Source organism: Nerophis ophidion, linkage group LG21 (genome assembly GCF_033978795.1).
Source record: "Nerophis ophidion isolate RoL-2023_Sa linkage group LG21, RoL_Noph_v1.0, whole genome shotgun sequence".
NCBI classification, from domain to species: Eukaryota; Metazoa; Chordata; class Actinopteri; order Syngnathiformes; family Syngnathidae; genus Nerophis; species Nerophis ophidion.
This window is the reverse complement of record NC_084631.1, coordinates 19,670,306-19,697,229: the sequence shown is the minus strand read 5'-3', so window position 1 is coordinate 19,697,229 and position 26,924 is coordinate 19,670,306. Positions and strand designations below refer to the sequence as shown.

The following is a 26,924-nucleotide window of genomic DNA, read 5'->3' as shown; positions in this document are numbered from 1 at the left end:
TGATATTTATTATTTATTTATTTATTTTGTAATACACTGTATCCCATGTAAAGTGTTTTTTTACAAATAAAATCTATTATTATTTTAAAGTAAAAAAGTGGCACTGGGGTTAGTGCCCTCCTGGGCTCGGGATCTTTCTGTGTGGAGTTTGCATGTTCTCCCCGTGACTGCGTTGGTTCCCTCCAGGTACTCCGGCTTTCTCCCACCTCCAAAGACTTGCACCTGGGGATAGGTTGATTGGCAACACTACATTGGCCCTAGTGTGTGAATGTGAGTGTGAATGTTGTCTGTCTATCTGTGTTGGCCCTGCGATGAAGTAGCGACTTGTCCAGGGTGTACACCGCCTTCCACCAGTATGCAGCTGAGATAGGCTCCAGCACCCCCCGGGGTCACAAAAAGGACAAGCGGTAGGAAATGGATGGATAGATGGATGATGTACTTGGTTTCGTCAATGTCTTAATAAGTATCGATCCGCCCACCTTTGTTTACATTCAATAGCTCTAGCTTGCAGTTATCAGTTAGAATATCCTCTTATGGTGTGTAGTGTAGCATATTTAGTTATTTTTTTGTCCTCTAGGAATGACACTTGTAAGAAAAATTACTTTATTTTCAAACATGGAAGCAAGCACTGCTCACTTAGAAGAGGCTCTGCTGCATTGTGAATCGGGTGGGACATTAGCCGCTACATTGCGTGAGGACGCTGCGTTTTTGTTTTTTTTGATTGATTGAAACTTTTATTAGTAGATTGGACAGTTCAGTACATATTCCGTACAATTGACCACTAAATGGTAACACCCGAATAAGTTTTTCAACTTGTTTAAGTCGGGGTCCACGTAAATCAATTCATGTTTGCTAGTTGGGACATGGCTAGAATGTGCCATTAGTATCAGCATCTTTTTTTTGGAATAAACATTTGTAAGTTTTACAGTGTAACTAAAACTGTTTATACTTACTTAACCGTCCAATGTGTGATGTCTGAGAGTGTTTCCTTTCATACATGCTACCCCAAAGTAATAAAGCTAGGGTTGGTAGCATTAGCTAATATGCTAACATGTCCACGAGTGTCTGTGATAGGATTAATAACTTACAACAGCATTCCTTTTGTATTGTTTCAGTTTCACAAATTCTTCAGTAAACTCACCAGGACGCCAACATTGAGTTATTGAGTCTGTTTAGCTGATTGGGGAGGTAATTCCCGCAGCTCGATATTACAATGACCTCTGTTTTGTTTGATCAGCCGTTTGGAAAGAATTAAGGTATGAACATGAACTAAATATGTATGTGTAAATCATTTGTGACGTGGCTAATATGGAAAAATATTTATTCTTCTAAAATTTAGTTGGTGCGGCTTGTATAGTCACTACCTCTTGAGGTAGACTTGAGGTGACTACCTCTTGAATCTCATCGACAGAATGGCAAGAGTGTGCAAAGCAGTAATTAGAGGAAAGGGTGGCTCTTTTGAAGAAACTAGAAAGTAAAACATTTTTTCAGTTATTTCACCATTTTTTGTTAAGTACATAACGCCACATGATTTTATGTATCCACCAGCACTACGAGTGAAGAGTATAGGATAGGGTATTAGAGTTTAGCATGCCATTGATTAAGTCAGCTTGAAAAAGGTCTGTATGATTATATACAGTACAGGCCAAAAGTTTGGACACACCTCATTTCAATGTGTTTTTTTTTTTATTATCATGACTAACATTGTAGATTGTCACTGAAGACATCAACATAGTGACACCTTTTCAGGTGATTACCTCTTGAAGCTCATCAAGAGAATGCCAAGGGTGTGCAAAGCAGTAATCGGAGCAAAGGGTGGCTATTTTGAAGAAACTAAAATTTAAAACGTGTTTTCAGTTATTTCAACTTTTTTTGTTAAGTACATAACTCCACATGTGTTCATTGATAGTTTTGATGCATTCAGTGACAATCTCCAATGAAAATAAACAAAAAGCATTGAATGAGAAGCTGTGTCCAAACTGTCGCCCTGTAATGTATGTTACGGGGAGGCTGCATGGTTTGTGATTGGTGTCTTGATCCGGGAAGCAGAAAGACAGCCGGCAACAGTTTGCAAGTAAAGGGGTCTTTAGTGATTAAAAATACAAAAGAAAAAACGTGGAACAGGAAAGTGCACCAAAATCACAGGCATGTTTAAGGCCTACTGAAACCCACTACTACAGACCACACAGTCTGATAGTTTATATATCAATGATGAAATATTAACATTGCAACACATGCCAATACGGCCTTTTTAGTTTACTAAATTGCAATCTTAAATTTCCCGCGAAGTGTCCTGTTGAATACGTCGCGGTATGATGACGCGTATGATGATGCGTCTGTTTGACGTCTCGGGTTGTAGCTGACTTTATTTTCCAGCCCAATCCAAGCTATAAGTATAATCACACAGTATTCTGAACATCTGTGTTGCTGAATCTTTTGCAATTTGTTCAATTAATAATGGAGAAGTCAAAGTAGAAAGATGGAGGTGGGAAACTTTTAGCCTTTAGCCACACAAACAGCCGGTGTTTCCTTTTTTAAAATTCTCAAAGTTGAAGCTTTACTATGGAACAGAGCAGTCAAGCGAACATGGATCCCGACCAAATGTCAACCGGCAGTTTTCGGTGAGAAAATTGTGGTAATAAGTCTGCTCTTACCGGAGACATCAGCGGACTTCCCTCAGAGACTTTGGCGTCAACACACCTGTGGCCACACCCCTTTGACTTTCAGGAACTATTTAATCTCACTAAAACACTAGCAACACAATAGAAAGATGAGGGATTTTCCAGAATTATCCCTAATAACATCTGAACCGCTCTTACTGCAATCGTCTTTATTTTTACTTTTTTTTTTTCTCTAGTCCTTCACTCTAAATTTCCTCATCCACGAATCTTTCATGCTTGCTCAAATTAATGGGGAAATTGTCGCTTTCTCGGTCCGAATAGCTCTTGCTGCTGGAGGCTGTGATTGTAAACAATGTGAGGAGCTGTCACGCCAAATTTCTTCCCCCCTACAAAAACCTTCCCCCGGAAGAATTTTGGCGTGATAGCCCCTCCAATGCCTGAAGGACCCCAATGAGGGCGTGACAATACCAAGTTATATGACTCTTAAGGGTTACAGCTGCAAAATTAGCAAAGCAAAAATAGCTTGAAAGGTTAGCATGCTGGAATGCTAATATTCTTTACTCACCGTTAAGGGTTACAGCTGCAAAATTAGCGAAACAAAAATAGCTTGAAAGGTTAGCATGCTGAAATGCTAATATTTTTTCCTCACCGTTATTTTTCACCTATGACAATCAGCCAATTATAATGCTTCTAAAACAGGGAGCTGTGTGGGCTACTTTAAGGTCCTTCCACCCTCATTGGGGTCCTTCAAGTAGTTTCTTCCGGGGGGAAGGTTTTTGAAGGGGGGAAGAAATTTGGCGTGACAGAGCCCTACAATCTGTGAGGTCACGCGCACATCGTCTGCTACTTCCGGTAAAGGCCATGCTATTTTATTAGCGACCAGAAGTTGCAAACTTTATCATCGATGATCTCTACTAAATCCTTTCAGCAAAAATATGGCAATATCACAAAATTATCAAGTATGACACATAGAATGGACCTGCTATCCCCGTTTAACTAAGAAAATCTCATTTCAGTAGGCTTTTAAAAATGGAAAGCAATGGAGCGACGCATGAACACCGGTCACAAGATCATGATCTCACACCAGAGGCTGGCTTAATATTTTGCAGCAGGTGAGAATAATTATTAAAAATATCCAGCCGGTGCTCAGAACCGCGCTCAAAAGCCAGAGTGAAGTGGCTGCATGGGGACAAAATATGAGCGCTAAACAGGAAAACACCCCCAACACAGAGAAAATACCACAAAACCAAAAACAGGGCATGACAAAGCATGACAATAAAAGTAAAGAAGTGGCAGAATTCTCATACTTTAACATCCAGAATGAAATTATGTCAGCCTGCTTGAAAAATGGCTCAACAATAAGCCATATGAAGGAGCCCAGAATTGATTTAAACGTTTGCAACATTTCAGGGTTCCTCATGATAAAGCCTTACAACGTATTAAATCCATTAACTGATGAATAAAAAAAATTGTAACTGGCAAGTTATTGGAATGTAGAGAAATCCCATATTTCTTACCAATTTTCCAAGGAGATTTACTATATTTTGAAATGCAAATGTTGATGCTCCGTTGACCCGCAGTCGTGGACACGCGTGTTTGTGAAACCCCCAGATGTTTTTGGTGCGAAATTGACCACAACATTGGCACCGCATAAAAGATTATGTCGCAACTATTCTAACGTTTCCAAAAAATAGTGTTGGAAAAAAAAAAACTTTAAGCCTTGTCCAGTTGTTAACTGAAATATATAATTCATGTTTAAGTGAATTGTACTGCATATGAACATCGGCCCCAAATATCAGTTATTAGCATACTTGACTGATAATAATCGATATCGGCCGTGAAAAAAACCTATCAGGCAGTCTCTGGTATACAATGGTACCTCAACAAGTACTTACAAGTATTTTAAGCTGTCTCTTGGCTAATTATGCTTTTGTTTGCGAGCAATCATTTCAGCTACAAGACTCAATACCCCCACTTGGCATACTAAAAATAACAGTAGGATCCAAGCAAAATTAAAGAAACGATCAAAAACATGACTTGGCAAAGCAGTTTGAGCATATCACTGCTCGTCTGCACCAAATTGAAGCAGAAATAGCCAATGACGCAGCCAAGGACATTAAAATAATATCTTAAATGACTGACGATTATCCATGAAAATGTGGAGAAGCTGTAGATAGTGTGTTTGACAGCTTGAAAAATAACTTATAGAATTCACTCTCCAACGTAAATGCTGTACTTTATTATTACATAACTTATTAAAACTACTGTAGTTGTTTGTAGTACATTCTCTTAAATTGTTTTCCATACAATATTTATTACATAAAAGTTTGTTTTTCTTTTTCAAAGGCATGTTAGCTTACATTTATTTCAATTACAGTCAAAGTTCGATATAACGTGGTTATTGGGATCCATAAAATCCCAATTGCGTGTTATATAGTACTTTTATTTACCTTTTTTTTCCCCCAAAAGAATACAATAAATTGATCCCGATTTACGTAGTGAAACAGCGGTGGTTTGCAGACTTACTAAGGCATAGTGGTTTAGGTTTGCGAGCTCATGCCTTGTTGACAGTAAACAGTAGCAAGAGTCTTTAAATTGTTTGAATCCTTCTGTGCTTTGTTCTTTCTTGACCGTATTTTAGAGAACATTGCTTTATATCGGACCACGATGTATCAAACTTTAACAGTAATTTCAATAGGAGTTATTTCACAGAACGATTTTTCGGAATACTAGCAGCATCACAGAACTAATTAAACTTGTGTCTCGAGTTAAGATTTGTACCGAATTCTAAACTTTCTAGGCACCGACCGAATTCTGTCGGTATTCACATAAAATTAAATTGTACAACATTTTTATTCTTTTGTTAGGACCTTATGTCAAGCTCAAACACTTGGAAACAAGCATTCAAGCAGCACTCAAACAAACTGTCTCCAGGTAATGATGTAATTTTCAATGTCAACAAAGCAAGAAATCTGGTAGAAGACGCTCGAACATACAGCAAGTCTCCAATTTTCTTAAATCCGCCAGCATGATGCTAATTTACATTGGCTTTGCCATGGACATGCTACTGCTTAGCATTAGTGATTTTACATGACAATTTCAACACTTTCACATTTGTTAATGAAAACTACAACTAAAATAAATGTTACAATCAAACAGCAAGTGCGTAATTAGTAGAATACTAGAAGACTACTTCTTGGCAAGACAACACACCGTAGCTTTTATACCACGGTGTTTAACGTCTTGGAAATGCAACTGTATGCAAAGCCTACCATATAATACTTACAAATAAGACTCAAAAATCTAAACAAGATATACAAACTGTACAGCACAGCTATCATAATCAGCTCATTTTAAAAATGTTACAATAAAAATGAGATTTTATTATTTAACTATTAACATTTTATCAACACACACAAAAGTAGTAAAAAATGGTACATTTATTGATCCCCAGGTAGCTTATCAGTTCAAATGTGAAATATACCCATTCCTATAATCTTAAGGTACCACTGCAGTGCCAAATGCGGCCCTAAATATACTGTAACTGGGGGACATTGAGCTGGCAGTCTGGTGCCATGGAGTAGTGCAGTCTGAATGCCAACCAAACCAAAATGAAGGTGTGACCATTCTTGACTAAACTGAACAGAGTCCGCGAGACTATGCTGGTAGAAATGCCCTCTGGTTGTGTGAGCTTACAGGAGAGAACAACGTGGCATTGTGCAAATAATAAGCCACAAGCTCTGCGTAAGCAGAGAAGGAAGTGCATAAAGAATTGAGGTTTTGTCCTCTATAAGTGGCACTGTGCCGAAAGCGTTGCATTACAGTGGAAATGGAAGAAAGCTATTTGACTCAATGTGTCTGCAGTGAAAGGAGGGCAGCAATTGAAGTAAGTGGGCCACAGTGCAGGTGTGATGAAATATGATGTCGGGATTGGAATGGGTATTAGAAGCCAATACATCAGTTTTTCTTTAATTACATGTCACTCACTTTGAATTTTATAAGTCTCACCTTTGTATGGTTGGCATATTTTTGAAACAACAAAGTCATCCTTAATTTCCCATTTTAGCAGCAACCAGCACAGGACAGTTATTTTATTATTCACTCATTACCTAATAAACTTATCAAAAAGGTAAAGAATCTATTTAAATCTGCAATAGTAAAAAAATATAGAATACCTATGGTTTACCATTTTGTTCCAGCTTCCTGTTCTGATTGGCTAGGAGAAATCACACTTCTTTGTGGTGAGGAATCCATTTCAAGTATTCCATGTTACACATTTCCTACTTCCAGTCAGCATTGCTGACAGCAGACCATATAAGATTAACTAACAATCTTTTATGACAAAGTCTTAGTGATGTCACTTCCTATGTTGCTGTCACTGAGCCCTGCATGAGGCAGTGTAGGTGGAAGCAGCAACGGTCAGCTCCTTTTTGCACCAGGGGGAACATTACTTACACCTTTATTAGACTCTCTGCAAATAGCGACAAATGCCTCTGACAGTGAATACAAAAACATTTTATTTTCTAGATTTTTATTGCACTGTTGGAAAAAAAAAAAAAAAAAAAGACAAACACTGAAGGCAAATATTGCTGTGTTTGCCCAACTCAAAGTCCACAATTGAACACTTCCTACATTTTATGTCAAGAAGAGAGTTAGTGTACATGGTTAAAAACTGGCAGCTTTGCATAAAACTCCTAATCTCTGGCTAGTTCTGCAACCAGCAACCAAAACGAACATCGAGATTTTTTATTTATATTGCTGTGGAAATCATGTTATTTCTTTCACACATACCTTATTTTTCAGACTATAAGTTGCAGTTTTTTTTCATAGTTTGGCCAGGGGTGCGACTTATACTCAGGAGCGACGTATGTGTGAAATTATTAACACATTACCATAAAATATCAAATATTATTATTTAGCTCATTCACGTAAGAGACTAGACCTATAAGATTTCATGGGATTTTTTGATTAGGAAAACGTATAGCATGTTCTATATGTTATAGTTATTTGAATGACTCTTACCATAATTTGTTACGTTAACATACCAGACACGTTCTTAGTTGGTTATTTATGCGTCATATAACGTACACTTATTCAGCCTGTTGTTCACTATTCTTTATTTATTTTAAATTGCCTTTGAAGTGTCTATTCTTGGTGTTGGGTTTTATCAAATAAATTTCCCCCCAAAAAATGCGACTTATACTCCAGTGCGACTTACATATGTTTTTTTCCTTCTTTATTAAGCATTTGCGGCCGGTGCGACTTATACTCCGTAGCGGCTTATACTCTGAAAAATACGGTACTGTAACCGTAGCACATTGTAGATCAGTGATGTATTACAAATGGTACTACATGTGTGGGGCCCTGATAGCACATCCCTGCAATAATACATACTTCAAAACAAATACAGTCGTGATCAAAATTATTCAACCCCCACACAATTTTGGTGTTTTTGCAAGTTGGACATTTATTCCGTATTTTGTTTATAGTCATATCAAATAAAGATGTGTCAAATAGACAAATGCAACTTAAATTGTAACACTGTATTTTACAAAATACCAAAAAAGGACATTTTTCTTAATTAATTCAAAATTATTTAACCCCCTAGTTACATGCATCTTTAGTACTTAGTAGAACACCCTTTGGCAGTAATTACATCCTTCAAACGTGATACATAACCGGACACAAGCTTCTTGCAACGATCTACAGGCATTTTAGCCCATTCCTCTTGGGCAAAGGCCTCCAGTTCATTCATATTCTTGGGCTTGCGTGCTGCAACTGCCTTCTTCAAGTCCCACCACAGGTTTTCTATAGGATTTAGGTCTGGCGACTGTGAAGGCCACTCCAGAGTCTTCCAGCCCGTCTTCTGCAACCACTCTGATGTTGATTTGGAGGTATGCTTGGGATCGTTGTCCTAATGGAAGGTCCGAAGTCTCCCAAGCCTCAGCTTCGTCACTGACTTCATGACATTTGCAGCTAATATATCCTGGTAGGAAATATAATTCATAATGCCTTGAACGCTCTGGAGATTCCCAGTACCTGAGGCAGAGAAACAGCCTCAGAGCATGATTGACCCCCCACCATGCTTAACAGTAGGCAAGGTGTTCTTGTCTTCATTTTCTTCTCCTCCAGACATAACGTTGATTCATAGGCCCAAAGAGTTCCAGTTGTGTCTCATCACTCCATAGAACAGTTTCCCAAAACCTTTGGGGTTTGTCCAGATGATTTTTGGCATACTGGAGTCTATTTTTCTTGTGCCTGGTAGTCAGAAGTGGGGTGCGCCTGTGAGTTCTGGCATGGAGGCCTTCATCTCGTAGTGCGCGCCTTATTGTCTGGGACGAAACCTGAATTCCCCCCTCTGCAATGTCCCGTTGTAGTTCCACAGCTGTTACCCGGGGGTTTTTCACCACTGTACGCTTCAAATACCGGACAGCAGTTGCACACAGCATCCTCTTTCTACCATGCCCAGGTAATGTTTCCACTGTGCCTTTAGCTTTACACTTGCGAATTATGCTCCCAACTGTGTCTCTTGGAATGTGTTGTCTTTGCTATTTTCTTATACCCATATCCTTTATGAAGAGAAATTACCTCCTCTCTTGACTTCTTTGACCACTACCTGGACTTCACCATGTTGCAAATACACCATTGACCGTCTACAAGAAGCTGAGCGTCACAGTCTATTTCAATCAGTTTAATTGTTGTTCGTTATGGTTCTAATCACATCTACAGGTGTTTTCAACACCTGATTAAAAAGACCTTATTCAATTTATGTTCTTATGAGTTATGATCTTCAAGGGGTTGAATAATTTTGTCAATGAGATATTAAGAGAAATGACACTGTTTGGTATGTTACAAAATATGTTGTAATTCAAGTTGCATTTGTCTGTTTGATGCATCTTTATTTGATATGACTATAAACAAAATACGGAATAAATGTCCAACTTGCTAAAACACCAAAATTGTGTGGGGGTTGAATAATTTTGATCACAACTGTATCACTTGACTCTTTTGTCTTCGCCTAATTTACCGCTAAAAAAATGTTACTGCCATTTGTCAATAAGGTCAAAAGTACATGCAAAATGATATTCCATGGTTGTTTTTTGTTGATATTGAACTGCTTTTTTAATATTAATATCGGATCAAGACAATCCAATTTTACCGCCACCATCTTTCCAAATATTCATTATATATATCTTTCTGGGATAGATATAACCTCAAAGGGTGTCTGCTCAAGCAAAGCGAGGGTGTTTTTCACACACTTGATATCTGTTCTTCTGGACTTTCTCCTATTGAATCACCCATATATGTGAAAAGGGAAATAGTGGCAATAGCGGTTTAGCTCGGTTGGTAGAGCGGCCGTGCCAGCAACTTGAGGGTTGCAGGTTCGATTCCCGCTTCTGCCATCCTAGTCACTGTCGTTGTGTCCTTGGGCAAGACACTTTACCCGCCTGCTCCCAGTGCCACCCACACTGGTTTGAATGTAACTTAGATATTGGGTTTCACTATGTAAAGTGCTTTGAGTCACTAGAGAAAAAGCGCTATATAAATATAATTCACTTCACTTCACAATATCGCACATGAAACTGAATTATATTCTAATGAAGAGAAAACTGTAGATACTTTATGCATTTTTATTTCATTAATTTTTTATTTAAATTTGGCCATGCTCCCTCCGCCCAGCAGATGATGGCGTGGAACACCGCAGAGGCCGCCACAATGTATATGTTTTTTTTTAGTTTTTATTCATAGCTGTATGTAGAAGTGGCTGGTTCCATCAGCTCTGCTCTTTTAATGTCTTTAATGTCCTTTGTGTTCTTTGATGTTACCTTTGTACACACATGTGGAGACGGCGTGGCGAAGTTGGGAGAGTGGCCGTGCCAGCAATCTGAGGGTTACTGGTTCAATCCCCACCTTCTACCATTCTAGTCACATCCGTTGTGTCCTTGAGCAAGACACTTCACCCTTGCTCCTGATGGGTCGTGGTTAGGGCCTTGCATGGCAGCTCCCGCCATCAGTGTGTGAATGTGTGTGTGAATGGATGAATGTGGTAATACATTAAAAAATGGTTAATGGTTGTACTTGTATTACCCCTTTTTAATTAGCCCAAAGCGCTTTGACAGTATTTCCATTCACACATAATAGTGTCAGAGCGCCTTGAGTTCCTTAAAAAAAGGTAGAAAAGCGCGATACAAGTACAACCCATTTAACATTTACAGGAAAGAGGGATGTGTGCTATGGCTATGAGTTGTTTTTTCCCTTGGCCTCAGTCTGGACCCCCTCTCCAGGGGCCCAGGCTTAGACGGATTTTTTTTTCCACCCCATTGTTTAACTGTATCTCATCTTTTTTGTAAGGGGCGCCGGAAATTGGCAGACCCGATAGCGATCCTGTTCTGTCTCCCTGCAATGTTTGTCTGATCTTGAATGGGATTGTGCTGAAAATGTTAATTTCCCCTCGTTGATTAATAAAGTATTTCTGACTCTGATTTCTGATTGTGATTTTATATCTCGTGAAGATATAAAATATGAAAAACTTGGTCAGTGTAATTTTTTCCTGGCAAGTTGGAGTTGGCCAGTATGGAAGTAAACTACATCACCCAAAATTCCTTGCGTAGCATGAGCATGCAAAGTCCTTGTGTAGATCGTCGTAAAATTGAGGGAAATAAAAAAAAAATTCCGGACATTTCCGCAAGTTTTCATCAAAATGTATTCATAACTTTTTGAGTTATATTGCTAACATATCAACAGGCCCTGGTGAAAAAACAACCTCATTGGGCTGCGTACTGCAAGGAAAAGCATGCCACTTTTATTTGAAGCTTTTCTAAGACAACACAATCCAGGTCAAAAGTTGAAATTTTTTTATCCAAATTTTTTTAATAACATTGAATCAACTCACGGTTTAAATAGATTTGTTATCCATGCTTTAAAGTTAAAGTTAAAGTACCCATGATTGTCACACACACACTAGGTGTGGGGAAATATGTCCTCTGCATTTGACCCATCCACTTGATCACCCCCTGGGGAGTGAGGGCAGCAGTGGTCAGCAGCGGAGCCTCGTCCGGGAATCATTTATGGTGATTTAACCCCCAATTCCAACCCTTGATGCTAAGTGCCAAGCAGGGAGGCAGTGGGCCCCATTTTTTTATAGTCTTTGGTATGACTCGGCCAAGGTTTGAACTCCCAACCTACCGATCTCAGGGCGGACACTCTAACCACTAGGTCACTGAGCAGTGGTTAGAGTTTTAAGTAGGAAATGCCAGCTGTGTGGGAAAAAAATATATATCATCATAGGCATCCATCCGTCAGTAGTGACGATGGGTTGCGCCTAGGGGGAGTTCATTATTTCTTGAGTCAATCATTCCTCCCACCATCAAAGCTGGTGCCAATCGGGTGGAACTTAAGACTGCCAGCTTCTGTGTTGTTTCCTCCCTTTTGGGGGGAGGCTGGAGTGATCTCCGTGGCGCAAGCCTGGGCAGAAAGTAAGGAGATCTTGGGTTGCCCAGACATCAAGATCCCCCTCTCCGCCGTGTCGATGTGGCCCAGAGGAAAGCAAGGCAATACATCTGGCATCGGCTTGGCTACAGGAGCTGCCGGCGGGGGGTCAACAATGACAGCCAGTCAACTCAGGGGCTCCACTCCTGATTTTCTGTCTGGGTTTTCTCCCGTAGCCTTTCCTTCTCCCAAAGGTACCACAAGGCAGCGGGTGGGGGTTGGGGGGATGACAACTATTTGACCCATAGATGGGGCAGTAGTTGGCGGATGCCAGGGTGTCTCCACACACCGGTGGGCCTGCCCACCTTGCCTCTGGGGCCCACTGCTGCTCCAAAATCCCCTACAGTTTAGCCTGGGACCGCAGTTTAGCCGTGGGTGCCAGTCATGGCACCCACCTGTTCCCAATTAGCCTGCACACTTGTGGGATGTTCCAAATAAGTGTTTGATGAGCATTCCTCAACTTTATCAGTATTTATTGCCACCTTTCCAACTTCTTTGTCACGTGTTGCTGACATCAAATTCTAAAGTTAATGATTATTTGCAGAAAAAATGTTTATCAGTTTGAACATCAAATACTGTATGTTGTCTTTGTAGCATATTCAATTATTTGCAAATCCTTGTATTCCGTTTATATTTACATCTAACACAATTTCCCAAATCATATGGAAACGGGGTTTGTGTGTATATATATATATATATATATATATATATATATATATATATATATATATATTCCAAATCAATCAATCAATGTTTCCTTATATAGCCCTAAATCACTAGTGTCTCAAAGGGCTGCACAAACCACAACACAAACCACTACGACATCCTCGGTAGGCCCACATAAGGGCAAGGAAAACTCACACCCAGTGGGACGTCGGTTAGGCTTTTAATCCGATTAAATGTGTCCATGTGGACATAGCTACTGTCGATGTAGATGCCCATATCTGCTTCAGATTTACTTTAGAAAAAACAAGTGTGGGACACCTCTCGTTTCCTTATTTACAAATGACTTTATTAAATGTTTTGGTAGAATTTTGTTAAACAAAACCAGTTTTCTTTTAAGTAATAAAACGTTATCTCAGTTGTTTATTTTAAGAAGAAATTTAGTTAATCAAAAAACTGGCACCGATCTTATTAAAAATTATTGATTTTGAATCGAGAATCATCTTGAATCAATCCTAAATCGAATTGCTACCCCCGAGATTCGATTTGTGTGGTGGCCAAAGATTCACAGCTCTACTACGCACACACGCACTCACAAGAACGAACATGCAAGAACACACAAACACTGACAGTGTTATTCTTTTTCTACTACTAACGCTTCTTGAAATTGTTTTTTTCTTTGCATAACTAATTTATTCCCACCTTTGTCTTCTTTCTCACCATAGGTCAATAGTGTTATTTGACTTGTCTTTGTCCAGTATATATTTGCTGAATATTGATGCATACTAGACCCAAAACAGCACATGCTGTCACAATGAACTGCTGAACAGGAAACGTGAAAGTAAGTCATGTGTTTGATAGTGATGACTCACCAGAACATCTTGTCCTCCTGCAGCTTCTTCTACACTCAGGTGTTCTTCTGAGGCCTTCAGCTTCCTCACCTAAGAGTTTTGACAAACAGGCAAATGTTTTGAGCGTTAAAGAAGAATGTCATGCTGCTATACAATCTGGAGTTCAATCAAAAAGTTCTGGAAAAATAACTTCTATCGAATGCGAGGTCAAAATTAGCTGTCAGCAAATTGCGTGACTTTTCCCTTCAGCATCTGAAGGAGGTGTTTTGCACAGAATTTTACAAGGCAAATAGAAGAAAATGTAATACTGGCCATGAAACCAGAAATTAAAGTTATTGCAATGTAGAAAAGGAGTACACATATTCCAGTTAACTCACACTAATTACCAAGATTTCCCCCCATTGGAACATGCAAGAGTGAATACATTCCACGGAATACAGACAGAAGCCATTCCTTGATTAAATCAGGGGTTTCAAAGTCACAGTCCACAGGGCCATATTTCATAGTGTAGTCATTGTGTGTAGTGTAAACTCAGCCCACACACAAATGGCAACAAATAGTGAAATATGGTGTAGCAATCCTGAATACTACTAGAAAGAACACGACGATGCAAACGCAAAAATGACCGCACAAGAATCAGAAACTAATACTACTCTCATAGGAAGTAATAAACTCTTCATGTGTAACTTAAGCAACTTTCTTTTTTACAAAAGAAGGGCTGCAATTAACGTTGGAAAACTGGATAAATGCCCAGCGACTTATTGTAAGTAGAGTAGTTGCGCAACTAACCTATAACAAAAAGCTGTTTTTTCCAGCATATTTACATTGCGTTAGTTTTTAGCCCCTAAATGGGAACAGCACAATGAAATCACTATCACTATGAATCACTATGAAAGACAAGACACAGGATTGATTTTTTTTAATGCATCCTAAATTTTAAATAAATGCGATCCAATGTCCGCTTACAATGGAGCCTATTGGAGCTGTTCAATTACGCCTACAGAACTCCTAATAAAAACATCCAAATATCTCCATTATGGTTTTATATACATGATGTAAGTATATATGTAATGTAGTAACAGGCATATTTATAACAACATTTATACTTGCGTATTTTGATCATTTTAAGCATACACGGCGCATTAGTTTCAAAAACGCATTACGTTTGTTTTTTCTACACCGATTTCTGCTCACTGCAGACTTCAAGAGAGCCAACAAACAGAATAAAACATCACTTATTGTAAAATGTCTGCTGTCATTAGGATGCCAACTGCTAGGATGTTCTTATATTCTCATTTAGGTGAAGAATGTTTCATAATCCTCGCAAAAAAACAGGGCGGAGCGGAACTAGCACTTTGTGTCGTTCACATTAGTTCCAGGTCCAAAATGGTGGTCGAAGTGTCCCAACTTCGCAGATTATATTCTCAGTCATCTACTTTCCAAGTGAGGTGCATGGTTCATGATCTACAATAAACTTACCGGGAGCAGGGCAGCAAGAAAACAGCCGAACACTCGATGATGTAAACATATGGACACACAGAAGTGATCACGTTCGTCTGCGTTAGTGCTTAAAATAACAATTTCACTAATACTTGGTTAATAGTCAAGTCACGAAATGTAAATGGAGGATTGTTGGCGCTTTATGAACGGTTATTTATCGGATTTTTATGGGCGTAATGGTGAGGCTCACATTGGCTCCGCTGTTAAGGGATATTTATTTACGGTTTTTTAATATTTTGAATGCATTAAAAAAAAAATCCATCATGTCTTTCATAATGATTGTGAACAATAGTTAAAAAAAATCCCCAAAAAGTGCAGTTCCCCTTTAAAAAAACTAAAAATATGACAATGGAATCTGCATTCCTTGTTTATTTTTTTAAATTATTTTTTTATTATGCGGTCCTCGATAGATAAAGTTTGGACATACCTGCTTTAGTGTACATTAATTCATTATAGGGATGTAACGGTATTTTAGGTACCGCGGTATTGTGGTTTAAAAACTCCTCACAAATGTGTGACAGTATCAAACAAACTTGGTGAGTGGAGTGTTTTTCTGGCACTTTTGTGCTGGTTGTTTTGAGAAAAAAAAACTACATCTACACAAATGCTCTGTGTGGTACCGGCAAAATGGGCAGTGGAACGCCGTAAAAGGGAGAAAAAGAGGAAGCAAGCAGGAGAAGTGGGTTTGTTGTAGTAACAAGACATTTCCTTAAATTACCTTCAAAATCCGTCCATACAATCTTTGGCAGAAGTAATAATTTAAACCAAGCGGAGGGAAAGTGTCCAGTGGGAGCGCGGTCAGTGCAGACCGCAGGAAATATGTTTAGCAATATGAGAAGCTACTTCATTAACCATTACGAGGAAAATATACTTGAAGCCAGTGAGGCTAAACATCAATTATGTGAGGTATTTCTAATATTAAAAGTTACCATACACCTTTTCTGACAATCAACATTTCCAAACTGATATAAAAAATGTCCACTGCAGAGGACACTGCTTCTCAGAAAGTAACAATTAAAATACAATAAACTTTGTTTTACACTTGTTATACTGGATGTTTACATTGTCAGTTTAAAGAAATTCCTTAACTATAAATTGTTTTTGTATACATTTGCTTGTTTATATACTATATATTTTATTGAAATAGTGGATGTTCCCAGACAATTATTTGCATTTAAAAAAACCTGTTAGTAATAAAATGATTAAAACAGCATTATGTTTGTGTTAAATTAGAGTAAGTGTCTGTATCCTAAAGATTCCTATCACTTCATTTTACACACCATTGGCAATTTTACCACATCTTTTTGGAGGGGGAATACCACATTATCGTACCACGGCTTTAACCTTCAGACAATAAGGTACAAAGAGATTTTGATATTGTTACATCCCTACTTCGTAACACCGCTTTTTTAACCAACAAAACAGTTGAGGCAAACTCAAACCGAATCCTCTGCACCACAACTTTTTGCAATGTTAGTTACGTTTAGCACAAAACCTATTAAATTAAGAACTTTCAGAAACATTGCATGATTTGAGGTAAGTGGCTTGAAGACTTGTGATACATTAAAAAGTCTAAAAAGGGACACAAAGGCCTTGTTCACACTGCAGTTGAATTCCGATGTTTTGCCCATATGTGACCTGTATTAGTTTTTTTCATGTCAATGTGAACACTCTGCGCTAAGTCCGCATTCACCCGACCAAAACGCCATCAAAAAGTGGTAAGCATCATCATTATTGACTGTTACAACATAAATAGTTGACAAAAGAGCAGAAAACAGGGAAAAATAATGTTAAAGAAACCCACTTAAAAGTTTCAATACTCCAGTCTGTGACTGCTCGCTCAGAGACATACTTTTCAAGCAGACTTTGAAGCAAAATATCCCGTAAAACTGCCAGACCCAAAATACTTGTCCTTTTCCTTCTAATATCTTCTATGCGCAATAATTTTGGTTCAGAAAATGTTGACTTTGATTACACAAAATCTGTGAAATTGCCATAAATGCGCCAGTACTGAGACCGACTCGAGTGGAAACCATGTTTACTTCTATAAACATTGCAGTGTGTGCAACGTCATGGTGTCGTGCCCGCATGCAGGTCGGATTGCACTTACATTAGAAATCGTATTTTTTTTGTAATGTGAACGGCCATTAAAAAGATCAGCTTTGACTAATACATTCGAATTGGACGTTAGCCCCTGCAGTGTGAACGTAGCCAAAAAGGGCCGACAACAAATGTCAAAGCTGTACTATATATGTAATATAGAACCCAGTCTACAGCTGCTCAGTTTAGCTTTAACTTCAATTTTCACTTTGAGGAATGTGTGACTGTGCAGCAAACTGTTCAACCCCAACAGACTTGTCTAGAAGACAGAGAAAAGGTGGAAATCCCCATGGAAATGTTTTTTTTTCTTTAAAGAGACAAAAGCATGAACCAAAGTGTAGGAAAAACCTTTTTTTTTTCTCTTTACCTTAGCACTGCAGTCAGAATGTCGCCGGGCACACGCTTGAAGTTGATTGATCCAAAACCGCTGCTCTTTGGCATCAGAAGCTGAAAAGATATGGAGTAGCAAAAAGATATATTAAAGCTAAATTGTAGCTTCCCGCGCATGCAATGAATTGTTACAGGAGTTCGCCGCCAGGTCAATATGTTGTTAAAAGTCTCCACATCCCCTGATGGGTCCATTTATTTCCTTTTGTATAGCCCATTTGCATAGATGAACCTTCGAGTTGGATTACAAACTGTTCACAAGAAGATGCCTGTCTTCTAAATTGGTCTTTTCCTGAAGTAGATTAGTTTAACAAAAATATCAAATTATGGTCTCAAAATACTTGGGAAAGAAATTTTCACCAAGCTGTTTTCATGCAAATGTTGAAGCAGGTCAGTCACTAGGTTTTGTTCATATTTATAACTTTTGTCCAGCAATGTGCTAAACTACAACACTCTCATGCAATGTATTTTTCTCCTGAATATTTAATAAGGCAAAAGTGAAGCTTACCAAAATGTGCATTATAAAACAAAACTATTAGTAATAGATAGTTATACAATGCCATAACGCAGCCAGGTGCCCATTTTCATACCGCAGCTCCTTTCCTATATTGTAAAACAAAAATTACTATTGTATTAATTAGATATATTCTTAGACTAGGGCTGGGCGATATGGCCTTTTTTTAATATCTCGATATTTTTAGGCCATGTCACGATACACAATATATATCTCGATATTTTGCCTTAGCCTTGAATTAACACTTGATGCATATTATCACAGCAGTATGATGATTCTATGGGTCTACATTAAAATATTATCGTTCATACTGCATTAATATATGCTCATTTTAAACTTTCATGCAGAGAGGGAAATTACAACTAAGTTAATTCACTAAAATTAAGCAGTGGCCACAATTAAGCAGTGGCACAATCATTCATGTCATTTCAAAACAGAAAGTGCAAGATTGTCAGAGACATTTTAAAACAAGCTATTAGTGCACGTTCATGCATTATGTCACTAAGATGACATTAAAACAATACTAAATTAAGGTGCACTTTTTGTACAGAATGCCACTACAATAGTTTTAAAACAAATAAAGTGCACTTTTGTGCATGATGTCACACAAAATATTTCAAACACTGTCAAATAAAAAGGAGCTGCATAATAGGAAATCAAATCGCTATGTGGTAGGTTACTGCGGACGTTACCTCCTTATGTTCACTATTTTTGTCATACAGTCTTGATGTGGAAATAGTTGCCTCGGCATTTTGTTATAGAGTATATCGAGTATATTGTTATATCTCCCAACCATATCTTAGACATTACATTATTTGCTATGTTACCTATAACACAAATTCAAGATGTTATTTTGTTCAGGTAGCTTAGCATATACTGACCAACTTTGCAAATTTAAACGCAGAAAATATAGTAATGTGGTTACTTTGCATGTATGTGCACACTAACTTCCCGTTTGGCGCGAAATAAGTTTTAATATAAAAGCGCAGCAGTATTAATCTTTGTTATCATTTTAGTCAAGACTTACACAATGCATACAGATTTAAAATAAAATATTCCAGCATCAGTATGGGTCTCGGCCTCGTACTTATTTGGTATTGTATCGATACTAAAGTTTTAAAATAAAATATTCCAGCATCAGTATGGGTCTCAGCCTCGTACTTATTTGGTATTGTATCGATACTAAAATTTGAAGTCGTCCATACACTAAATGATTATAGTAAACCCACGTGATAAAACCATGTCAATATATATCGCAATAGACATGTAATGAATATAATTTAAAAATGCGCTCGATAAAATGTACCATCGTTTTTATACATTTTTCATCAGAACAGACGAGAAGTTGCGAAGCGAGGTTTGTTGCATGCACAAATGCACTCGCTCTCTGTAACGCAGGAAGTGATCCCTTATCAAAGGGAGTGAGATGCTAACAGTACCAACTATCATGTTTGGTTGCACTGTTTCGTTGTCCATTAGTTGATCCTTGAGTGAGGATAGAAACTAAAAATGAGTACTGCAGAGAGTGAAGAAATTGTCGATAAATTAGGAAAAGTCGCCTGGACAGTATGGAAGTTTTTTTGGGTTGTTTTTTTAAAACGGGCCGCAGTCACACCAATGTGGTCTGTAATATATGCAAGGCACTCGTTCCCACCAAATCCAAAATACCTTCGCCGCGCTCACCCTTGATCACAACCTTAAATAAAAAGTTCTTCTCATGTTTCTCCATGTTTACAATTTCACACTTTGCACTATTTTAGTACACTTTATTAAGCATTTCTTAGATGTACTTAATTTTTTTACCTTAATGTTATGAAGTTATTTATAAGTGCTCAATGTGATTTTAGAATGCCATCCATCCATCCATCTTCTTCCGCTTATCTGAGGTCGGGTCGCGGGGGCAAAAGCCTAAGCAGGGAAGTCCAGACTTCCCTCTCCCCAGTCACTTCGTCTAGCTCTTCCCGGGGGATCCCGAGGCGTTCCCAGGCCAGCCTGGAGACATAGTCTTCCCAACATGTCTTGGGTCTTCCCCGTGGCCTCCTACCGGTTGGACGTGCCCTAAACACCTCCCTAGGGAGGCGTTCGGGTGGCATCGTGACCAGATGCCCGAACCACCTCATCTGGCTCCTCTCGATGTGGAGGAGCAGCGGCTTTACTTTGAGTTCCTCCCGGATGGCAGAGCTTCTCACCCTATCTCTAAGGGGGATTGGCCAACCGGCGGAGGAAACTCAAGCCGGGCGCTTGTACCCGTGATCTTATCCTTTCGGTCATGACCCAAAGCTTATGACCATAGGTGAGGATGGGAACGTAGATCGACCGGTAAATTGAGAGCTTTGCCTTCCGACTCAGCTCCTTCTTCACCACAACGGATCGGTACAATGTCCGCATTACTGAAGACGCCGCACCGATCCGCCTGTCGATCTCACGATCCACTCTTCCCCCACTCGTGAACAAGACTCCTAGGTACTTGAACTCCACCACTTGGGGCAGGGTCTCCTCCCCATCCTGGAGATGGCACTCCACCCTTTTCCAGGCGAGAACCATGGACTCGGACTTGGAGGTGCTGATTCTCATTCCGGTCGCTTCACACTCGGCTGTGAACCAATCCAGTGAGAGCTGAAGATCCCGGCCAGATAAAGCCATCAGGACCACATCATCTGCAAAAAGCAAAGACTAATCCCGCGGCCACCAAACCGGAACCCCTCAACGCCTTGACTGCGCCTAAAAATTCTGTCCATAAAAGTTATGAACAGAATCTGTGACAAAGGACAGCCTTGGCGGAGTCCAACCCTCACTGGAAACGTATCCGACTTACTGCCGGCAATGCGGACCAAGCTCTGACACTGATCATACAGGGAGCGGACCGCCACAATAAGACAGTCCGATACTCCATACTCTCTGAGCACTCCCCACAGGACTTCCCGAGGGACACGGTCGAATGCCTTCTCCAAGTCCACAAAGCACATGTAGACTGGTTGGGCAAACTCCCATGCACCCTCAAGAACCCTGCCGAGAGTATAGAGTTGGTCCACAGTTCCACGACCAGGACGAAAACCACACTGTTCCTCCTGAATCCGAGGTTCGACTATCCGGCGTAGCCTCCTCTCCAGTACACCTGAATAAACCTTACCGGGAAGGCTGAGGAGTGTGATCCCACGATAGTTGGAACACACCCTCCGGTTCCCCTTCTTAAAGAGAGGGACCACCACCCCGGTCCGCCAATGATTTTAGAATGTTTACATTCATTTTTTAAGTGTTTTCCATGGTTGAGTTGACATTTCCTTACTTTTCTGCCTTGATATTTGAGAGGATTATAATCAGAGGAAGGTTACATTTCAAAATAAAAATAATCACATTAAAAATTATGTAGTTTTCTCTTGGTATATATTTTCTATAGGTCATAACAAAATCTAAGTGTTTATCGGTTGATATCCATAATTACTGATATCGTTATACAGTGTTCAGCCATATCGCCCATCCCTTTGCACATACATCGGAAGTGAAGCACAAAGTTTTGCCTAAAACTTTTACAAATTAAATCCAAAGAAAATAAACACATTTAAACTCTAAAATAACAACAATGTGGCTTTAATTATTTACAGTATATAAATAAAGCTTAGTTTTTAAATGTCACTGTGTACAAGAAAATTCTGAGCACATTGAATGATATCCTAATAATAATGACAACCGTTTTAGGTACAATAATCGTGATTAGGGATGTGCCGGTCGATCGACCACCAATCAGTATCAGTGGCTTTTCATTAAAAGTATGTGATTGTCAGAGCCCCTCATCTATCATACAGCCTGCAGAGATGTGTAGCAGGAGGGGTCCTCATATATAGCCGCTGCAGCCGCACCTGACAGTAAAGGATTTCCTACCTTTCACTTTGACTTATACCATACATACGGTATGACGGAATATTTTAGTGGTTTTGAAACAGTCACTTATTAATGTCTTAAAAGCAGACACTGGCCAAAGCCTGGTAGTTAGGTATATTTACTTGTAAAAATATGAATATACTTTTCAATCAGTCATCTAAAAGTATGTTTTTTTTCTCATAACAAGGCCTTACTTTTTCTCTAACATTCAACTAAACTCTTATGAGAACTGAACAATTCAGGGCATCCATGCAGAACACAAACAACTGGCCGACTACCACAGAGGTGTCAATCATCCCAAAACTTTTGCACCTAACTCCCTTGATGATGATGGCTTAGGAAGGCTGACGAGAAAGAAACCACAACAACAAAAAAGATTTGTGGCAATTGAGTACTTTTCCACAACTCACTTTTCTGTGCAGATCTGTGGGGTCCTAAACTCACAGGACCATATTTTGTAGGCGCCTACTTAACTTCCTCATTTATTGTGAATGCGGCCTGCACAACCTAGGCAGATAACAGGTAGATGTAAATAATGTGGCAATCTTCAACACTAGTACAATATTTGTAATTATTTTTTCAAGACCGATAATTTATTTCGATGTATTATTTTTTTAAGTGTTGATTTAACTGTGGTTATTGTAAACACCTGTGTTTGGAGCAGCTTCCTTAGCAGCGCAGGTGTCTTCGTAGGCTTGCAAAATACCGCCACAGCAATGCCGGTGTAACAGACAACTGATAAGGTTAGATGTGTTTGAAGCGTGCAAAAATCCCACAAAATGTCTTCCTCTGAATCAGTGAAGAAATCCCACACGATTGACGCCATGTTTGCTTACAGTGTGAACTTGAGTGTAAATCACGACAGGAGAAAGGGAGCGCTTTATTTGCTCACCCGAACCCACCTGTAGCACAATACGGGTAATCTCTCCCGATCGGAATGTTTTTTTGTTATTGTTTTCATCAGTTATCAGAGCTAGTGTTTTATGAATTTATCGGTACAACATTATAATTTCCTCATATAGACCCCCCTAATTTTTTTGTGTTTCTGGAACAGATTAGATTTACAAAACCCAAATATAGTGAAGTTGGCACATTGAGTAATTTGTAAATAAAAACAGAATACAATAATTTGCAAAACCTTTTCAACTTATATTTAATTGAATAAACTGCAAAGACAAGATGTTTGAACTGAAAAACTATTTTTTTTATGGGACGGTATAGCTCGGTTGGTAGAGTGGACGTGCCAGCAACTTGAGGGTTCCAGGTTCGATCCCCGTTTCCGCCATCCGAGTCACTGCTGTTGTGTCCTTGGGCAAGACACTTTACCCACCCGCTCCCAATGCCACCCTTACTGGTTTATATGTAACTTAGATATTGGGTTTCACTATGTAAAAGCGCTTTGTGTCACTAGAGAAAAGCGCAATATAAATATAATTCACTTCACTTCACTCTTTTTTTTTGCAAATAGTCATTAATTTAGAATTTAATGGCAGCAACACATTGCATAAAGTCGGCACAGGGGTATTTTTACCACTGTGTTACCACCTGAGGGAACAAAGATATGCAATATCTTCGCTTACGTGCTGTGATTTCTCCAGATTCCCTTAACCTTTTGATGATATTAAGGACCGTAGATGGTGAAATCCCTAAATCCCTTACAATAGCTCACTGAGAAATGTTGTTCTCAAACTGTTTGACAATTTTGCTCATGCATTTGTTAACAAAGTGGTGACCCTCGCTCCATCGTTGTTTGTGAATGACTGAGCATTTCATGGAAGCTGCATGGAAGCTGCTTTTATACCCAATCATGGCACCCACCTGTTCCCAATTACCACGTTCACCTGTGGGATGTTCCAAAAAAAGTGTTTCACAGTCTTTTTTGCCACTTGTTTCAGCTTTTTTGAAACATGTTGCAGGCATCAAATTCCAAATGAGCTAATCTTTGCAAAAAATAAAGTTTCCCAGTTGAAACGTTAAGTGTCTTGTCTTTGAAGTGTTTTCAATTGAATATAGGTTGAAAAGTATTTGCAAATCATTGTATTTTGTTTTTATTTAAGATTTACACAACGTGCCAACTTCACTGGTTTAGGGGTTTGTACTATATTTTTATGTTAAAAAAAAGTTCAGTTTTCAAACAATTACTTTTTGTCAAACCTTTTGGAAAAGATTACAAACAAAAACAGAGGTACTATTGTAATTGTAAATTAATCACAAATATTTTTTTTAAATAAAAATATTTATATTTTTTGTTTGCTTGAGATATTTTGGGGGTTTATTATGATTATAATCATGATCAACAAATTAAAAGGCAAAATTGATTTAAAATAATTAATTAGTTTCCTCAGTTCCCAAACGTTTATTGAGTGTTGTTAAAAGAAAAGGTGATGTAACACAGTGGTGAACATGCCCTTTCCCAACTACTTTGGCACGTGTTGCAGCCATGAAATTCTAAGTTAATTATTATTTGCAAAAAAAAATTAAGTTCATGAGTTTGACCATCAAATATCTTGTCTTTGTAGTGTATTCAATTGAATATGGGTTGTAAAGGATTTGCAAATCATTGTATTCCGTTTATATTTACATCTAACACAAATTCCCAACTCATATGGAAACATTGCAGACTTTCCAACAGAACGCTTTAAAACAATAAAGTGAATAACTAAGAACAATTGCATTCTGAATGTGACAAAATTATTGGCGCTACGATGAACCTAACATGCAAATATTGGGCTTGTATGATTGAACTTGAATACGAGAGTGAATCACGCATGTTACCTCATCGCCCTTGCAGTATATGTTGTATTTATCGAGTTATTAGAACGGCAAACTGTAAAATGAGGGATATGCAATAAATTAGGTTTGTTTTATACATAGATAATCTTCAGGCAAAATGACCCCATAGTGAGCTCAAATTTAACTTGTAAAATGTGTTTCTCTTCCTTCAGCGTTGCGGGTCAAATTATATCAGCGTACAATTGCTGCTGACATGACTACGGCACTTATCAAAACAGCTTTAAAAAACACAAAGACACCACTGAGATAAAAATGCTGCGAGAAATCTGTCAAGATGTAAAAATGCCTCTTTCCACTTGTCGCTTCTGGAATTTCTTTCTCAAAGGGAGACGGTTTTAAGGTAGGTGTCATCAGCGTCATCACACATTCATCGAGCTGGGATTTCCAAACACTTAAAAAGCCTACCAAGTGCCTCAGAACACATCTTGTATTGACAAGCAGGCGTTAAAACGCAGGACCAGGTCAAATGTGGTTCCTCTAAGAAGGCTTCAGTCACCTCCCGTCTGGACTATTGCAACTCTTTTCTGTTAGGTCTCCACCACAAGTCACTCCACAAACTTAAGCTTCTCTGCCAGACAGATAATTACCAGAAGCCCCTCCATCCAGCACATCACCCCGGTCTTTCAGCAACTCTATTGGCTCCCGGTCAAATACAGTATCAAGTTTAAAATAATGCTCCTCACTTTCAGGACTGTCCAGAACATTTCCCCATCATATCTTTCACACCCTCCCGTTTGCTCAGATCCTCGTCGTCCCTCCATTTCACTGTCAGCTTATCTTGTATGTCCATCACGAGGGTTAGAGAACTACTACACCATGGACGCATTTGCCCTCTTCAAATCAAAACTTAAAACACAGTTATTCTAGATCAGTGGTTCTCTAATGGGGGTACGCGTACCCCTGAGGGTACTTGAAGGTATGCCAAAAGTTACGTGAGATTTTTTTTTAAATAGTCTAAAAATAGCAACAATTCAAAAATCCTTTATAAATATATTTATTGAAAATTACTTCAACAAAATATGAATGTAAAATCATAAACTTTGAAAAGAAATGCAACTATGCAATATTCAGTGTTGACAGTTAGATTTTTTGTGGACATGTTCCATAAATATAGATGTTAAAGATTTCTTTTTTTGTGAAGGTATGTTTAGAATTAAGTTCATGAATCCAGAGGGATCTCTATTACAATCCCCAAAGAGGGCACTTTAAGTTGATGATTACTTCTATGTGCAGAAATCTTTATTTATAATTGAATCACTTGTTTAATTTTCAACATGTTTTTAGTTATTTGTATATCTTTTTTTCTGAATAGTTCAAGAAAGACCACTACAAATGAGCAATACTTTGCACTGTTATACAATTTAATAAATCAGAAACTGATGACATAGTGCTGTATTTTACTACTTTATCTCTTTTTTTCCAACCAAAAATGCTTTGCTCGGATTGGGGGGGGTAATTGAATTAAAACAATGTTCACAGGGGGTACATCACTGAAAAAAGGTTGAGAACCACTGTTCTAGATAGCTCATTGTCTTTCATTTAAGCTATTTATTATATTTAATTTACATCCGTAAATTTTAAACAGACATCTTCTCTTGTATGTTTTTTATCTAAAGAATTTTTACAAGGTTTTAAGTGGTCCTCATTTTTTTGTGTCAAATGGTGTCCTGAAGAGCCTAGAAATTAGCTTCATGAATAATATACTAATTTATACAAAATTAATACATCATCAATACTGTTATTATAATAGCCAGTGGATATCCAAAAGTCCAAATTCCTTCCCAATCTTTCATGGACACAGACCTGTTTGTTTACTCTTGTTGGACTGACTAGTTGGGTTATCTTTCGCGATATCACTCTGCGAGCACCAAGGTGTAGGAACAAAGAGACTCCTCAGGTTTACACACACACACACACACACACACACACACACACACACACACACACACACACACACACACACACACACACACACACACACACGCTCGCACGCATGCACGCGCAGTATACATCCACGAAAAGTACAACAAATGTTGTATTCTGTTGTATCAACAGAAAAGCATGCGTGGTGGCAGGAGTGAGGGGATGCCTGTTGCAAGTCTGGAGATTTGTGCGTCATAATATGTA

The 26,924-nt window shown here is 38.7% G+C and overlaps 1 protein-coding gene across 4 annotated transcripts in view; it reads right to left on the bottom strand.

Moving 5' to 3' along the window:
• Positions 1 to 26,924, bottom strand: part of LOC133539864 (oxysterol-binding protein-related protein 10) — a 196,079-nt gene that overhangs the window by 127,777 nt on the left and 41,378 nt on the right. For all 4 annotated transcript variants that reach the window (XM_061882123.1, XM_061882125.1, XM_061882126.1 and 1 more), the window contains exons 3-4: positions 17,592 to 17,671; positions 13,646 to 13,714 (exon numbers count right to left, since the gene is read on the bottom strand). In XM_061882123.1, the coding sequence (XP_061738107.1) occupies positions 13,646 to 13,714; positions 17,592 to 17,671 (149 nt within the window). The remainder of the gene's footprint in view (positions 1 to 13,645; positions 13,715 to 17,591; positions 17,672 to 26,924) is intronic.